The 17597-nt window shown below is 55.7% G+C and overlaps 2 protein-coding genes across 6 annotated transcripts in view; both read right to left on the reverse strand.

Annotated features, from left to right (window-relative positions):
- Positions 1 to 3819: 3819 nt before the first annotated feature.
- Positions 3820 to 6882, reverse strand: LOC114011098 (CD59 glycoprotein-like). Its single transcript, XM_027781187.2, has 3 exons — positions 6751 to 6882; positions 4894 to 5007; positions 3820 to 4176 (listed from the first exon to the last, which is right to left on the reverse strand). The coding sequence occupies exons 1-3, from the start codon at positions 6806 to 6808 to the stop codon at positions 3974 to 3976; spliced, it is 375 nt and encodes a 124-aa protein (XP_027636988.1). The 5' UTR covers positions 6809 to 6882; the 3' UTR covers positions 3820 to 3973.
- Positions 6883 to 7721: 839 nt separating this feature from the next.
- The window catches only part of TACC1 (transforming acidic coiled-coil containing protein 1), a 35816-nt gene continuing 25940 nt past the window's right edge, over positions 7722 to 17597 (reverse strand). For all 5 annotated transcript variants that reach the window (XM_055820173.1, XM_055820172.1, XM_055820174.1 and 2 more), the window contains 8 exons: positions 17318 to 17373; positions 14951 to 15085; positions 14663 to 14739; positions 14206 to 14249; positions 13944 to 14104; positions 13278 to 13384; positions 12558 to 12678; positions 7722 to 11938 (listed from right to left, as the gene is read on the reverse strand). In XM_055820173.1, the coding sequence (XP_055676148.1) occupies positions 11870 to 11938; positions 12558 to 12678; positions 13278 to 13384; positions 13944 to 14104; positions 14206 to 14249; positions 14663 to 14739; positions 14951 to 15085; positions 17318 to 17373 (770 nt within the window). In that variant the 3' untranslated portion in view covers positions 7722 to 11869. The remainder of the gene's footprint in view (positions 11939 to 12557; positions 12679 to 13277; positions 13385 to 13943; positions 14105 to 14205; positions 14250 to 14662; positions 14740 to 14950; positions 15086 to 17317; positions 17374 to 17597) is intronic.

Genomic DNA, 17597 nt, shown 5'->3' on the forward strand with positions numbered 1-17597 from the left:
CTCCTCCCCCCCCCCCCCCCTTCCATGTTGCAGAAGATTGCCCAAATGCTGTTACTGAAACCATGTGTGTTCATTTCTGTGTGACTCTGCTCCAGGCCCATGTCACCGCCCCAGGAGCAGATGAAACCACAGTCTGTCACAGCAGAGCAGCCTCCAGCCCGCTGCAGAAACAACGCGCTGGAGCGGGGCAGGCGAGGGCCCGGGGGGGCTGTGCTCACCCGGCTCTTGGGCTGTGCCGGAGCGTGGCACTGACCGGACATGAGCCGCCGTTCCTGCAGGAGCATCACTTAGGAAAGCTGCTGCTTCAGTGCAGGGTGGATTTGGGGAGCAGGAAACACTCGCCTCCCCCCACCCCATGCCACCCAGAACAGCGTGGGGTCCCTGCAGCTGCACCCTCAAAAAGTCCCTGCTTTCTCCCCGGAGCTGCATCTGGCCCTGAAGCGCTTTCTCCCCGTGTGGGTGAACCTGATCCTGGTGCTGCTGGCACTGCAGAGGGTGCGCAGGGAGCCTTGCTGTCACAGACAGGCACCATGCAAGTGGTGCTTTCCTAGCACTTTGCACAAGAGGTTATTTTTCTCTAGAAATTTCCTGTTGGACCCCGACAGGGCTGTTGGCCCCATCTACCCTCACTCAAAGCTCAGCGTTCAGCACCATTAAATAAATGCAGCGTCCAGCTCCGCAGTCGCAGCTGCTCTCCTCGCCGTTGCCAGCCGACCATGGCCACCTGTGGGAGAAGCATCTTCCCTCCCCACTCTTCATCCCTCCCATTTCCCCGCTGGGGGACGGTCCAGCCCCACACCCTGCCAGAAGCTGCAGCCCAAACTGCATCATTTATTAATTACATCAGGAGAAAAGCAGCAATGACCTCCCTCCGCATCCCTCCTGCCAGCGCTCCCAAGAGCCCCGAGGGAGCATGTACAGCTGCAAGCCGATACACCCAGGGTGACCCTAGCCTGGGTGCCCATTTTGCTGTGCATGACAGAGGAGGATTTTGGCACTGCTCCTCATGTACTTTTTCAGGGAAGAATCATCCCTCAATGCAGCTGGTGAGTAATTCTTCGCACTGCCTGGCTCCCCCATGCACACAAACCCTACAGCCTGCCCTTGCCCAGCTGCAAGACAGTCTGATGGAGCCAGAGTCTGAACGTGCCGAGCACTCACTATAGGGCTTTTGAAGGTGCTATAAGGGAACCAAAACCTGAAGCATGAAAAACGCACCAGTTATGGAAATGCAGGCCACAGCAACTGGGTTATACCGAGAATTAAAAATAATAATAATAAAAAAAGACAAACAAAAAGAAAATGAAGAAGTTGGAAAAGCAACTTTCCTGCCTCAAAGCAGGGCTGGCCACTCCATCGGGTGAGGACAGGGCTGTGTCCAGGCAAGCTCTGGAAGCTCAGCGGTGGATGCCCACCAGCCTGCTGCAGCACAGGCCCCTTTAAACCAGTGTCTGCACCTGCATGGAACAGGTCACCACACACAGGGAGCAGCACACACACACTGAGATGTGGGCGAGAGGCAGAGCTTCAGTGCCAGGATTTCAGCACAGCCTCACCCACAACCCTTGTCCATCCCACACGTGTCCTCTCCTTCCCACTGCTCGCTGCACTGCCTGCCTACCAGCCCTTCTTGCTGGAGTTCTCTACCCTCACTCTGCCAACCACTGTCTTTCCCCCCCCTCCTCATCCCTCTCTGCTTTGCAAAGACTAAACTGTTCCATGGAGTATTTTTATACTGGGGCATCTCCTGCAGACCTTGTGACTTGCGCCAGAGCCTGGATCTGAAGCAGCTCTGTTTTCTATGGGCACAGTCACATGGCAGCTAGTCACACTGCTGCTCTTCCTTTATTCCGAGAGCCTTTCAGTTCTCCTCCTACATGTTTCAATATATTTTGCTGCTGTAGCCTGCCTGGGGGTGTGAGCAACCCCTTGAACTTGCAGAGACACCCTATTAGCAGACACAGGGTCACAAGGGGATCCCCAGGGCAGGGCACCCTCTGTCCCAGGGCCTTTGGATGTCCTACAGCAACCAGGGTCCCCTGCAGGAAAACATCCACATGTACTCCAGGGAAGGAGCAGAGCCCACAGCAGACACAGAATAATCTGTTTTCTAGAGGCCTTCCCTCCAGTGGCAGCAGCCAAGCATCCTTCTTGGCTGGTTTTAATCCTCAGAAGACTCAATATCCATCTTCTCCAGAACTTTTGACCCTCTCATCCTCCAGCACTCACCGAGGCCTCTTTCAGCAGCCTCTTGTAGCAGGGAGCTCCACAGCTGGATCCAAGCATGCTGCATTATTTATTTTCTTCTGTTTGAACTTGCCCTTTTCGATTTCAGTACCTGTTCCCTTTTTTCTTGCGTTATGACTGAGGGAAACTCCCAGCAGATTGCTTTGCTAGAGGAGCAGCAGCTGGGCTTCCAGTCAGCAGTCTGCTGGCTTGCCCCACATTGTTTCCTGCAGTCAGTTTCCCACTCTCCTCCCCATGCTCCCAGTCATCCTTCTCTTTCCTCCCCTCATCATCCTCCTGTCTTCCCTGCTCGTTCCTGTTCACTGGCTTTTACCGTTCTCCCTTACAAAACAAAGCAGCACCGAGCGCTCCTGGGGGGTCTTTCGAGCAAAGCTTTGAGCTGTGTGAGCGCCAGCCATCCCAGACCACCAAGCAAGCCCCACATCAGCACTCCCCCCTGCAAACCACGCACTGGCAGGAGTCACCCAGGAGCTCAGCGAGTGCTGAGCTGCGCAGGGGGGAGCAGCCTCCCCATGCCTGGCCGATCGCTCCTTGGATGACTTTCCCCCAGCTGCTCTCAGCCACTGCAGCAAGCGGAGCACTGGCGTTTGCTTGGCTCAGTGGGGACGCTTTCACATCCATAAGCATCATGCATTGAAAAAAACAGGAAAGTGGTTTGCTTGCCTGCTGCCCGGCTCTGCGTCCCACAGTGCCATTGCTCCTTGCGAGCCTCAGGAGCCTTGCTCTTACCCCAGCGTGCAGCTGACTTTCCCACAGGGCAGCTCAGCAGCTCTGCTGAAGCCCCCCATGTCTTGCATTCTCCCCAGCCACCCCACACATCACATCTCATCTCCTCCTTACCTCAGCCCAGTACTGTTTTTCTCCTCCTTAGACTGCAAAATCCCCAGGGCCAGGTGCCCATGCCTGCATCGGACCAGCCCTAGGAGGTTTCTGGGCTTCAGGAGGACTTTACATAAAATCACTCATTAGCAGGTAGAGACAATGGGCACCTGTGGGACACTCCCTGTCATGAGGGGTTCAAAGGGAAAGCCTGGTGGAAAGAGGAAAAGCAAGATCTCCCAGAGGTGGCAGTGACCACCAGGGGATGAAAGTCACCCCAAAGTTTCATCTCCTTGCAACTGCAGACATGCAGCACCGCTTGTCTGGGGATACCCACCCCCACCCCATGCAGGGTGGCCGGGGCTCACTGCAGAGGCAACGGGGTCCCAGTGGATGGTTTCCTCCCACAGAGCAGCACCAAGAGCTGCACCAAACAGGCTCGGCCAATATTTCATGCCAAATGTATTTATAGTCTGTCCAGACTTGCATATTTGTAGCCACAGGAGGGAAAAAACGTCTCCCCGCAGCCATGATTCTCAAGTTAGCAGAAAGCAGCCCAAAAGCATCTCTGTCAGGGCAGCACGCTGGGAGCGGGGCTCTGCCCTGGGTCCCCCCAGGCTTTGCCTGACGAAACCTCCCAGGGTGGCTGCACTCAGGTGAGCTCCCATCCCCACAGGGAGCCAAATCAGTTCGGTTTGAGCCGTTTTCTCCGAGGTTATGGTTTTCCTGTCAATGAGGAGCAGCGGCTGCGAACACAGTTTTCAGCTGCAGCGTTTATTTGAGTGATGGTGGCTCAGCCTCCCCCACGCTTTAAGCAGCAAGCAAACCCACCGGTGTGCGTAGCGCGTACCCCTAGGCTATTGCAGCAAGCAGCTACGCCGGGCCAGCCGCCCCTTGCCTGGGACCCTCATGGCCAGCTCAGCAGCAGCTTCCCCACCAATGCAGCAGCCAGCAGGCTGGGGAGGGGCAGCGGCGTGGCCCCCCCACTGTTCCTGGAGCCCTGGGGTGGTCCGTTGCAGTTGTCGCTGAAGCAGCATTTCAGTGTGGCCCCACCAGAGCTACCACGCTGGTCACAGAAGGACTTGTAGGAGCAAGACTTAATGACGCTGTCTGCAAGGAAAGGCACATACAACACGCGGTGTCAGGCACCCCCGGGTGTCGGGGGCTTCACTCCTGCCCTGCTAAGCAGGGGGAGGAAAGGGAGCAAGCAGAGCCATGTCCCAGCATATTGTGTTACAGATGTGGAATAAAACGGTCTCTGTCCTGCCCACAGAGCTGCCAGGAGAGCCGAGCAGCGGTCCGGTGGCCAAGGGATGCCCCATGGTCACACCACCCCAAGTCAATGTGGAGCACATCACACAGCCCTGCTGTGGAATAGTGACCACATATTTATAACCGCACGTGAAAGTACATATAGCCCAGGCTACGAGAGAACCTGGGGCAGGAGCGGGGCTGGTTTTGGGAACCATCTCTCCCCATCTCACTGGCCATGCTGCTGCCTCGCACTGAGGGTGGTGAAGCATTGCTGGAGGGTGGGAGCAGCATGCCACTAAAAAGGACTTTCCTTACGCCAGCAAAGGGCTGTGAGCTACCCCAGACCAAAAGCATGTTTTTGAGGTCTAAAAACTCAGAAAAAAACCAAGTGGCTCACCCCTGCTTCATGTGGACAAGAGGAAGCCAGTTCCTGGTCTTGCCTGGTTGGCCCTTTGCTTGTTCTCACCCTCTGGTCCCCAGGAACCCCCAGTGTGTGTCCCCTAGCCCCTCCAGTAGCCTTCAGCCCCTCCAGTGCCCCCCAGAACCCCCGGCCCCCCCAGCCAAGGGACTTACTGGGTGCAGTGATGGTGAGGCAGGCGTCGGCGTACTGGGGGCAGCTGTGGGAACCTTGCTTGTTGCAGTCGTTCTCGTTGGACGCAATGCATTTGTGGCATTTCAGTGCTTTACCTGAGCGAAGATGGGGAGGAGGAGGAGTGAGAGTGGCAGTGGTGTGCCATCTGGTGACCCCCAGCACTGGGACGGGGAGTCACAGGCAAGGGTTAGCACTGGTCAGAGCCGAGCCGCTCTGCTGGCTGGGAATCGGCAAGGCCACGGCACGCAGCAGGCTTTGGGATGCGGGGTCTCTCCTGTCCGTGACATTCATGAAAAACTCTTCCAAGTGTGAATCAAAATGATGAGTGCTAAACTGGGCAGGCTAGCTCCCCTGAGTCCGTGCTCTGCAAAAACTTCCTGAAACTGAGTGTCCTGTAATTAATTCGCTTTACAATAAAAATAGGTAGATGTAATATTTAAAAAAACACCCTAGATCTTTGTTTTCTTGTGCCCAATTTCATTTTAATGAGCATTTTGGGGAGACAAGGGAAGACTCATCTAACCTGTGGAAGCAGGTTTTGTGCATTTGTGTGCCTGAACTGCAGCAGCTCCCCCATGCAACGCTCAGAGTGCACAGCCCGGGGGCACTGCCCAGGGGGACAGGCGCAGTGACAGGCAGCGAAGTGCTGGGCAGACGTGTGTGTCAGCAAGGACAAGTCATCTCCAAATGGTTCTCAAAGGTGGCCACGGGCACGTTAGATCACAACCAGCCCATCACCTCCGCCGGCACTCTGTGCGTCAGAGCCGATAATAGGTGCAAGAGCTGACTGACCCTTTAGGAGAGGAAAATGCTCAGCTGCCAGAGGTCCCTGCTTGGTTTAGGAACCAGCTGAGCAAATGTGAAAGCATTATTATCATTTTATAACAGGAAAAAACTTTAAATAACAGTGCTGTTTTAAATATCTGCAGATGAAGCACCCTCCCCCCGAAAAAAGGAAAAAGAACAAATCTGAGGTTCCTGCTCTTGCCTGAAATTATGAATACTTGATTTTGATGGTGATGGTTAAATTACCACCGATGTCGGGAGTAAAATTTGTCCCTGCTTTGCTGGCGGAGCAGAGCCCTCTCGTGGCCCAGCTCCGGGTCCGCAGGGTGGCTCCTGCACGAGGTGGCCGGAGCTCCCAGTTTCATCTCATGGGAAAGGAGGAAACCCATGTCTCAGGAAAACGGGGATTTCATGGGGTCAAACGCCGGTAAACGCCTGCCATTAACCCACACTGACCCTGACTTCCACAGTGGGATTGCTTGTCTCCTGCTTCTCCTTTGCGGTTCTTTGCAGCATGGCACAGCCTTCATTTACCCGTAGCTAAAAACGCAGTCATGGTTCGTCTCGTCTCGGTCCAAAGGTCCTGAAACCATCCTGAGGTGACCACAGCAGCATTGCTCAGAGCAGTGCAACCACTCTCCCGCCTTTTAAGATGGCTTTTTGTGATTCTGCCTTTGAGGAGCCAAGTTTTAGCTGGGAAACACGGCTCCGGCAATGAGAAGCTGCTGTTCGCCGGCTCAGGTGCCTCCTCAGCTCCATCAGCCAGAGACCGGAGGCTCTGCAGTCCCAGCTGGGCACCTCACACCTGTGCTTTGTGCAAGTGGCAGAGAGTAGGCGAGGGGCTGGGTGCTTCTCTGGGTGCCTCTAAGAGGAGAAAGCCACCATCCCGCCAAAACACCATTTTTCTGCAGGGAAGGGAGCAGCAGCAGGCAGGGGCGCAATGGGGGCACACAAGCCGGCAGGCAGGCAGCAGGGCCGGGGCAGCAGCAAGCAGGAAAGCAGCTACAGCGATTTACCCCACCTTGCCCTGCCCTGAGCTATAGGACACTTACTTTCTCCGGCCAGGGATGTGATGACAGCCAGGGCCAGGAGGGTCTTCAGGGCGAACATTTTCAGCAGTGTGCAGCACAGGGCACGTATCCTCTGTTTTGTCTTAAGGTCTTACAGCTAATCTGCTTGGGTGATTGGATCACTGGGCTGGGGATAACACACTTACTGCAGCCCCTGCTAATGCCATCTTAGCTGGGGAGGACAGGATGCAGGTCCCCAAGGGCATGGGCCAGTCTGGGGCATGGGATCAGGGCAGAGCAGTGGTCCGGTGCCTGTGGAGTTGGCCAGACCTGCCCACACTTGCTGGGCTGGGCTCTGCACTGCATCTCACTGGCGCCTGCTATGGGAACCCTCTCCATCTCCAGAGTACCTTGTGGTGGCTTTCAAAGATCCTGATCAAGCCCATCTGCTCCATCCAAAGAATAATCCCTTCCTTGCCATTTGCAGCAGCCAAGTTGGGGAAAGACCCTCCAAAGTTTCCAATCCACCCAAAGAGAAGTGCAAGAGAACAACTGAAAACCCATAAAGGGCTGGGAGTCCAGTGGAGCCGCCCCTGTGCTCACCCAGCCCTTGGCTGGGCAGGGCAGTCTCCGTCCTTACAGAGGGGTTTACCCAAGGCCACGGAAGGTTATCGGGGTCAGCCCAGGGATGAAGCAGAGTCCCACTGCCCAACGTCCTGCCGCAGCCCTCAGCTCTTCCTCCTGGCCAAGCTCACTGGCGCACAGTTCAGCAAAACCTGCCGGGAGCATCATTGCGGCATGGTAGGAGTCAAGGGGGCATCAAAGTCGTCTCAGGTCTGAATTTCAGAGCTGATGAACACACCCCTCAGGAACAGATGATAACAATGATTATTTGAAACCAACTGCATTGTAAACCACATTAAAAAGAGGCAGAATAGGGCCCATCCTGGAAGATAAAGCCAGCTTCTCCAAAAGCCCTTCACTGACCTTACAAACACCAAGGAAGCTTTCAAGAGTGATAAACACAATTTTTATTCAGGCAATGAAACATGGAAAAAATATATTAGTAATCATTATAATAATCTCATTTGTGTGAGTATAACTCTTACAAATATTTACCTGACATATAAAAGGGAAATTATTGTACATATAAAATTGATGGCGATGGCAGTTACATACATGGTCTGGAGCGATGGGGATAGTAGTCAATGCAGAGAAAGTTCCTGCCTGGGGTGGGGGCACACCGGAGGGATGGGTGGGAGGGATTTGCAGTCGGGGTGGTTACTTGTTGGCACTTCACTGCAGACAGAGATCTGCTGGCAGATGCACACTTGCAAACAGCAACACTAGCGGCTTACAGGCAGGCACCCACCACTGTCAGAAAGGGGTATTTAAATTCTACTGCAAGAAAAAAGACAACACACACAACCAGGCTGCAGTCCCGACGCGCAGGTACCTGCAGATTTCCCCGCGCTGGTTACACATCTTGGCTGGAGCAGCCGGGCAGTGTTTGAACGCCGTGCACTGCTCCTGCTGCCAGCTCCCAGCTTGGCCCAGTGCTGCCGGTGAGCCGGTGCCGGCATCATGCCTCTGCGGCATTGCCGAGCGGGAGCTCCAGGGCCAAGCCAGCCCCAGTGCCACCAGCTCCGCACGCGGAGAGTGGCACACAGGGGGCAATGGCCCTGCCCGTTGACAGTTACGAACACACGCCTTCTATTATATATAACTATAACCATTATATATATATATTTATATATGTAACTATAACCATATTATAGTTAATAAATCATTCCTTAGGAATCTTCTTTGCCCAGACTGGAAGTGCATGCTGACAGGCACAGGAACGCGACAGCACTGGGGTGAGAGAGGCAGCGAAAGCGGGAGCAGGAGACACCAGGAGCAGAGACGGGGCGCATGCTGCCCGCGGGGAGTATGGACGTGGAAGCTGCTCCCCGCAGGCAGCCTGGCCTTCCCGGTGGCTTCGCTTTGCCAGAGGGGCAAGACTGCAGCACGGATTGCACTGTACGCAGGTTGGGGTTCTGGGGAAGTGCCGAGTGGTGAAAACCAAACTTCTGCAATCATCTGCCACCTCCGAGGGCCAGAACACCCCTGACTAGAGACTGACCACCAGACACACTCGGGTCAGGCTCCCAGCGAGCCCAATGCCCCGAGCCGGTTGCTGTGCTCGGTGCTGACCCTCCGGCTGAGCAAACCTGGCCCTGGCTGGCCACGGCACACACAGAACCTGAATTATCCCTTGCGCTAGGGCGGCAAGTACACACTCCCGCAGAGGGGCTGGGGCATCACACGGTGCATAAAGCCAGCACGTGGTGCAGCATGCCCCCACGCAGAGCCCAGGGCTGAGGGGCTGCCACCGTCCCTGCCCGGGGGCTGCCACCTGCTCTGGCTCCATCAGCCTCATGCTGGGACCTCAAGCGCAGCTACGGGCACGATGGCAAACCCATGTGCCAAACCAGAAGAAGCCCTGAGAGCCTGCACAGCGCCTTGCTCTGCAGTGACCTGGTCCCTTCGGTTTCTGAAGGGCTGCAAAGAGAAAAACCCAACTCCCAAACAAATCCCTGGGTCTCAAGGGCTTTAATTTACCTGCACAGACCCTCAGAAGGTCCAGAGGGGCAGCACCTTCCTGGGGTCACTCCCTGCTGTCACCACCACCCTGCTGAAGCCTGGCAGCCAGGAAAGGGACACTTGCATCCAGGCAGGAATGCTGCCTTGGAGCTGGACACAGGAGAAGTGAGCAGTCCTATGGTCTGCAGACCCCCAAACACTGATGAAATTGGAGGGGAGCCACACTCCAGTGGGCTGGGGCTGGCATCTTTGACTCCCCAGAGTCTTCGTAGATCATCTGACAGATGCTTTTGTACCAGCTTATTAGAGGGAAGTGTGGGGAGGACAAAGGGGGGGCGCAAAAAAAAAAAGAAAAAGGAAAAAAAATGGGGAAAAAAGGTTTTTCCTTTCGGCCAGCATAAAGCCACAGGGGCACAGCTCTGAGCGGGGTCAGCCATCAGCTTTCCCACCACCCAGCTACTAGCCTATTCACTGGGATAACTGGGAACACGGTGAACAGTCCTGGTCTGTGTACTAGGACAGGCTACCAGCTTCTTTGTCTGCTTAAGTGTATAATAAATTCTCTCTATACATAATATAACTAATAAAATATATACCAATTGTATGGCTCTGATTTAAACAGATGTTTGCACTGCATGCTCAACACAGGGAATTAGAAAACAGGAGGAAAACAGCTGGATTCTTTTACAAAAAGGTAGCAGCAAAAAAGTTTGTGAAAGTCTTAGAAAGGCTGGGTAGGAAACAGTCCAAACAGCAAATACTTCCCTTATTTGATGCTTTATGACTATCAAGGCGACAGCAGAGAATCCTCCACCACTGCAGCTATTGCCTGGTCCCATTGATCTGCCCTTCTGCAGGACAGGACGGTCCTGCACTGACCCCAAGGGGCATCACCCACAGCCCCCAGCACCCCCAATACATTAGCCACAGGTGCCTGCTGGCAGGCACCACGGCCAGGAAGATGTGGCACTGCACAGCGTGCACAGCAGCAAAACTCACCAGGCAAGGCTGGCTCGTGCAATGGCGCTACTGCGAAGGCGCGCACAGGACCCACGCAGGGATTTAAACACGATGCATCACTCCAGAGCCCCCTGGTCCTCAGCACAGTGCAAAGGCAACCTCAGCAATTCTGCTGGAGCTTGGTGTGTCCAGAAAAGTAAACACCTCTGAAACAGAGCAGGCAGCCTGCTGGCGGGGAAACTCAGACTTTGGGCTGCATCCAGACAGATTTCAAAGTGTCTTTTACTGCTGTCTGGATCTGCCTTTGCCTGTAAAGATGGCTTTTGTTTAGTTCTCTTAACATTCAGTGCTGTAAGGGCATTTTTGACAGCAGTGCAAGACCGCGGGCAGTACTGCACTCCTCCTTGCCTTTCTGTACCAACTGGCGAAAGGACCCTGAAGTCAGCAGAATCGTGAAGCAGTTCAGGGTTTGCTTCCTTCCTCCTGCACCATCCAAAGTGGGGAACTAACCTCACTAGGTGTGGGGAGCCAACAGCAAGGGGCTGGGCTCTGCACATTTCAAAGCAGACTAGAAACTCTACCCTAACAAGCCTCAGGAGGTGCCAGGGCTGCGGGCAGGGTGGGGAAGGTGGACGGACAAGTCCCAGCTCTCCAGAACCAGCATTTTCCCCTGTTTCTCCAATACCTCCTGGGGCAGAAGCCTCCTGTCCTCCCCTTGGCTAGGCTCTCCTTTGAGAGGATTTGAGTTACTACTGGTTAAGTGGCCATATCCATGCTCCCGAGGAAATGAGACATGTAGCAGGACCCTGCCCGACGGGAAGAAGTGAGAAGAGAGCCCAAGTGCTCATAAATGCTAATAAAGTGCACGAATGCAGAGACATTGGCTTCCTTCCTCCAAGGCTGGCACAGCCAGGGATGAGGATGTGCTGTGCTGTTTCACCCATGTACCAGAGACCAGGACCAGCTCCGGCAACACCACCGCCTCTCCCAACACCACTCCATCTACCAGGAGGCTGCTTCAGCCCAGGGATCCAGGCTGGTGGCCCCAGACCACCTGTAGCAGGTGCCTGGGGTCCCCAAGCCCCTTCACTGCCTCCCCAGCCGTGCACGCACGGGCCAGCTCCTCTTCCCAGTGCAAGGGCCAGTGGCTCCAACCCTGGCATCATCCGCATCCCGGGGCAGGACCTGCTAGGCAGGGCTGGACTTGTGCAGTTGAGCACGTGAGGACAGTAAGTGACAGCATGTGTAGGGGCACCACTAGACCCAGCCCAGCTGAGGGGGACAGAGCCCAGGGTGTCACCTCCCAGCTGAGAGCTGGCATCCGTGCAGATGGACGGCACGGCAGCCACTTGCTACGGACACCAGGAGGGACATGCATGCCCAGCCTGACGACAGGGAACACAGCCCCAGAGCCCTTGGGAGACACAGACAGGGACAGCGCAGGGACTGGCTCTGCACGGGGGCCGCAGGGTCCGGCAGCCGAGCGGAGCAGGCAGCTGGACGTGTGTGCTTCTCTGCTGGGGGGGGGGGGGGGGGACCTGGGCAATAAGGCAAGGTGCTTGACGTTACAAGAAAAGCAGCCAAGTGCAGAGTGCTGGACGAGGGGCGGTGAGACTCAGTCTGTCTTTCCCAGCTTCGCTATCAGCTCGTCACAGATCTTGGTCAGCTCCTCAATCTCCTGGTTCTGGAAGAAAAGCAGATCTTGAGGACCCCTGCAGCATCACAGATGGAGGATAACACTCGGGACCATCTGCCACCGAGCCAGCGCGGGAAGGGGCAGCTGGCTCCTACACCTGCCCCTGCAACAGCTCTCTGGTGCATCATCCAGATGCTACGGGGAGCCCTGGGCTCAGCCCTCCTCACCCTCAACACACCCCAGAGCTGCACAGACACCCGTCGCTGCCCAGCTGCAGCCCACCCTGCTCCGCACAGCCCACCCTGCTCGGCTCAGCCCATATGTCTGGTAGTGGGCACCTGTGAGCAAGCTCTGCCTGTGCCCCAGGACAGCCAAACACATGCCAGCCCTGAACCAGCAGCCACAACACTGCACACAGCCATGCCTACGCCTGGTCCTTGCGAGAGGACACAGTTGTACATTTTATAAAAAGAAAAAAAATAAATCAACCCACAAAACACGAACAAAACAAGCAAAGAAATACCCCCAAAACCAAAACCACAGACACTTTCTGGGCCAAAATCCTGGAGGACCCCTCCAGCACCCACAGGATGCTCAGGGCAGCAAAATGGAAATGCAGAGCACAGCCAGCACGGCTGGCAGAGAGGAGGCAGGGCAGGCGCGTTACCTTCTGCTGGAGGGCTCGCTCCAGGGACTCCACCTTCATCTGCTCCTTGCGAAGCCCAGCGTGCAGCGCCGCGCTCTCTGCCTTGGCCTTGGTGCGCACCTGGGCGATCTCCTCGTTGGCTCTGCGGTGGCGTTTGGAGAGAAGGGGACAGGGATCACACCCAGGTGCAGGCAGGAGCAGCACCGCGGCACGTCAGAGCACGTGGTGTCAGCAGAGCTCAGCTCCTGCTTGCCTGGATGCATCAGAGGTGGTTTTCCCATAGGGAAAACCTGCATGAAACTGGATTAATTCGGCCCCCCCAGACTCCTGTATGGAAACTCTGCTTTCTCAGAGTGAAGCTAAACCAGTTCCTCACCGACTTCCCTGGGGGCTACCATGTGTTGGCGAGCTACTGTCAGCTGAGCCTTGGTAGCTGCACATCCCCTACACCACAAACGTGAGCCCTCAAACATGGACCTTGCTAAGTGACTGTAAATAGACCATGAACCTCAGTTTCTCCATTAAAAAAAAAAAAAAGTAAGCAGAGATCAGAGAATCCATTCAGGGATTTGTGCTGGCTTACTTACAGCCATTTAAAGTCACTTGAGCCTGAGGTTGTAAAAGGCAGCTTTTCACATCAATAAGCTCCTGCCTTCCAGCCTCAGGAAAGCCAAATGAAAACACTGCCCTACAAGGTCTTTAAGCACCCAGCAACCTCATGAACCTCATGCATGCCCTTACTTGTCTAATTTTTCTTCTGCATGGACTTTCAGGGCCTGATACCGCTGCTCTTCTTGCTTGACCCGGGTTAAATAATCTTGAGCACACTTCTTCAGAGCTTCTTCATTCTGGGAGAAAAAAAAAAAAAAGTACATCCATCTGCATGGGGACTGAGCACAGAGATGCTGCCCTGATGAGATGATACAGCCTGAGTATCAAAGGAAAAGGCTTTAAATAGAATCAGCTTCTCCCTTATGCTGGAGCCCCTTATCCACCTTGGCAGCATGGAAAAACAGTGTGTAGATGGAGGCAGAGTTTCTTGGGGCACTTTGCCCTGGCACCTGCCTTCCCTTGGCCACAGCTCTGCCCAGGGCAGGATGCTCCAGGGCCAGCAGCTCAGCAGGAGGGTGCCAGGGAGGAGCGCAGGAACAGCCAGCTCCCCGTGAGCCCAGCTCCCCACACTCTCCCTGTGGCATTTGAAAGACTCTTTGCTCATTTTATCAGAAAGTGCACAGATGAAAGCAAGCAAGAAGCCCTCCAAGCAAGGGCTGGGGCATCTGAAGCAGCACCGCATGGGGCGGGAGGGCCACAGTGCTGCAGTGTGGGGCAAAGTGGGGCAATGCTGCACGGGAACCCTGTGTCTCAGGACCAAGACTACAGGGAGAAAGAGGAAACCAAGGTAAGGACCTTCTTAAAGCCTTCTAGGACGCTCTTCAGGTTCTCATATCTCCTGAAGAGATCTGACAAGGACCTCTCCACCGAGTTTAGGTCTGCCAGAGCCTGCTCCTTTTCCATCGTGAGCTGCTGCATGTTCTTCTGAGATGTCATGTTTGTCCTCTGCTCATCCTCTGTGACAGAGAATAAACAGTGGGGACGTGGTGAGTGAGGGGGGACAGCTGTGGCAGCCAGCTCCTGGCCCCGCACGCCCGGCCAGGCGACAGCACCTTACCTATCATCTGGGCAATGGTCTTCTCATACTCAGCCACGATTTTCCTAGAAGAAAAGGAGAAAAAAACCCAACCACAGGTAAGAGGCAGCAGTTTTTTGCAGACATGCACCTACAGCTCTGTTGCCAGCAAGCCGCCCCCTCCCCCAGCCACACAGGCAGCCCAAGCAGCAGCCTGTCTGCACAGCCCCAGCTGCAGTGCCCATCATCGCTGCTCCATGCTAAGCTCCATCACGAACCAGCACAGCTAATGGGATTTTATTCCTGCAACAAAGAAACCGGCAGGCTTGACACGGCACAAGCACAAAGAGTACATGTCTCCTAACACATCCCACCCTGCCGATGCCAAGCTGTATCATCCCATTACGGCCCCGCTAACCCACCTCCGGATGGGGAACAGAGCACAGCGCTGCACCGCACAGGGGGCTGGCAGGCGAATGTGCGAGGAGAAAACTTTTACCTCATCTCTAAGACTTCCTGGCGGCTCTCTTCATATTTCTTCTTCCACTCGCTCGCTTCAATCTCCTTTGTGATTATCTAGGTCGCAGCAGACACAGGACCCTTGGGATGTGCTCTGGGTGGTCTCTCTCCTGCCCCACGCCTGCGATGCGCAGGGGACCTCCCCGGGGCAGAGCAGAGCTGCCCCTGCTCCCCCCAGCAGCAGCCAGAACGGGGTCCAGCGAGGGGCAGCCCTGGGGGGCTGCCACATTGGGGTGCACCCGGGGAGGACAGGGTTCCCAGCAGTTACCTCCTCTCTGATAAGCGTGAGCACGGCTGTCTTCTCGGATTCACTGAGGCAGATGCTGTCCAGGGGACTCTCACTCCTGTTCATGCTGGTGATGGCTGCAGGGGACTTGTCCAAGGAGCACAGCCCGGCATTGCCCTGAGGGGGAATCACCCAGCTGGGATGCTGTGTGCATTTTCTTTTCACACCACCTGCCCTGTTTGGTGTGTTCTCCCCCATTTTATCAGCCTCTGTTCAGGCACCAAATCTCTCTACCTGCACACACCGACAGCTCAGTTTTAGTTTTAGTGCACTTTAGTGCCCAGTCGCATGTTGGGAGCTGGAGTCAGGCTGTGGGACACCCACAGGCTACCCTCAGAAAGCAGCATCCTGAAGGCAAGACCCAGTAAGAGCCCATTTCGGAAGGAGGAGACCCAGCTCTGAGCAGAGATGTGCTCACATCTGACACCCCTTCACCTTCCCCGTGGTTGGTTTAAAAATATCTCCAGCCTGGAGGATCTTTGCTGACTGTGAGCCACACACAGGGGGGCTGCACGGGGTCGCCAGTCTCCATCACCTCCAAGTCAGGTGGAGACATCACTGCAGCTGACACATCCACATTGCTGCCAGCAGCTGCAAGGACATTTGCTGGGCCTTGCTGATTGCCCCGAACGCACAAGGGAGCTGGCAGGGGGAGCAGGCTTCACCTCCCTGCAAAGCAAGTGTCCGGCTGACCCAGCTGTGAGGCTGTTCCCACTCCTTCCCGAGGGACAGCCCCGCTCATCCCATGCTCTGGAAGAGCTGCAAAATTGGAGATGGTCACACAGGGCTCCCAGCATCCTCGTTTCCATTATGGGTACTCCTACAAGGGTAGAGGTGGTTGCACCCCCATCACTCACGGCTTTCTCCCCCAGAGCCCAGCTCCTTTGCACCAGTGCTGCAGCTGCAGGAACCAAGCTGTGGGAAGAGCTGCCTGGATGCTGGCCGCATCCCTTCCCTCGGGGGGTCCTGCGGCCTGAAAGGCCTCCAGAAAAGCATTCCTTCAAACCGAGGCTTACACCACCGCCTGTTCCTCCTTTTATCATGCAAGCCGAAGTGACAGCCCCATGCAGCCATCTCCTTGGGAACCAGCTGCCAGGCCATAAATAGAGAAGTGCTTTGCAGGAGGCAGTCTGCTTTTGGAAACGAGAGCACTAAAGCATTTCTTGCCCTCCCCTCCTCCCCTGTGCTTTGCTGCTCAGGTTCAAGCACAACCAAGCCCTTCACGGCTCTCCCAGCTCTGCTGCCTGCAGTGGGCGAGTGATGGCCAGTGGCAAGGGCCACCCCCAGCGTCACCCCCAGCTGCAGGTTTGGGTCCGGGCAGCTCAGCACTGGGGAGGTTCAGCCCTGTGTGGTTTTGGCCACAGCCTCCCACCACATCTCCCAAAAGCAGGTGTGCACCTGGAGACCTGCAAGTACCTCTGCCCACTGCCTGTCCCACCGCAAATCCTCCCATGCTGGGAGTTTTTGGGATGACCTCAGCTCATCTGCAGGAGCAGAGCCTGCCCACGCTCTCCCCAGCACCAAACAAAAGGTTCACTTTGCCTAATGTCCTTGTGGGGCTTAGCACGGTTAAATCTGTCTCAGAGAAGCTAATTTTGCTGATGTTGCTAATCTCACTGTCATCTGCTTGTCACTTCCAGCAGCTTTGGCCAGGGGCGGCTAAGCTGGTACGGGGTCCCCCCTACAGTGGAGGAGTCTTGGGGCTACACCAACAGCTCCCATGTGCCACTGCCAGGGTGCCAGGGTCACCGGTGGCGGCAGAACCAGGGGTTTTTTTTATTCATCCCCCCCATCTCCGCTGTCAGCTGCCCTCCTGAAAGGCAGAGTTTGAGGATGCCTTGCAGAATGCACAGGCACCAGCTGGCCGTCAGAGCCAGCCCTGGATTCCTCCACGTGAGGCACAGCCCCTGTCCTGCAGCTGAGCTGTCTTTTCACTGTCATTCATCCACTTCCAAACGCCACATTTGCTCTCGTTGCCCTCCCACAGCTACAACCCTGGCTCCTCACCAGCCTGGCTCCCTGCCCAGCATCTCTCTCACAAGCAGCAGTGCCCACCCGGGAGGGAGCCATCCTCTGCCAGGCTCGTCCTGGCCTGCTGGGAAATCACCACTATTTTTACCAAGTCCCTGCATGGACTTTTCAATAATTTTAGTTCTCACAGAAACTCATTTCAAAGAGGTTTTGGTAGCACTTCTAGGCTGAGCAGCAACGCGTGCCGCAGCTTCCCACCACCGCCAGGCACGGCGGGGCAGGCAGCAGCTGGGGTGCAGGGGGATCAGCCCTCCCACAGCCCCACCGCCCTGCCCAGCATCCCTGCAGGAGCGGGAGAGGGAAGCAAGAGGCACTTACAGGGAAGATGCCAGGCCCATCCTTTTCCGCCTGCTTGGAGATCTCCTTTTCAAAGCCTAGAGACAAGGAAATACAACCTTTTAGCTACCTGGAAACAAGATCCTGGCAGCACACACAGATTTGCTGGGGTGCAGGCGGATACCCCTGAGCCCCTACATCCCCTGAGCTTCCCCTCCCAAAAGGTTTCTTTGCCCCCAGCTCTTGCCCTTGCTGGGAGGATGCATCCTGCACCCCTGCCAGCCTCTCCTCCTGCACTCCCTGGAGTGGGAGCCAACACTCC

This window comes from Falco peregrinus, chromosome 17, assembly GCF_023634155.1.
Source record: "Falco peregrinus isolate bFalPer1 chromosome 17, bFalPer1.pri, whole genome shotgun sequence".
Classification (NCBI taxonomy): Eukaryota; Metazoa; Chordata; class Aves; order Falconiformes; family Falconidae; genus Falco; species Falco peregrinus.

Bases quoted from the DNA above. Each gene is read 5' to 3' on its own strand.
- LOC114011098 (XM_027781187.2), bottom strand. From the start codon at position 6,808: ATGTTCGCCCTGAAGACCCTCCTGGCCCTGGCTGTCATCACATCCCTG. The intron at 5,008-6,750 runs GTAAGTGTCCTA...ATCTTCGCTCAG, and splicing joins CACATCCCTGGCCGGAGAAA to GTAAAGCACTGAAATGCCAC. The intron at 4,177-4,893 runs GTAAGTCCCTTG...CTTTCCTTGCAG, and splicing joins CCTCACCATCACTGCACCCA to ACAGCGTCATTAAGTCTTGC.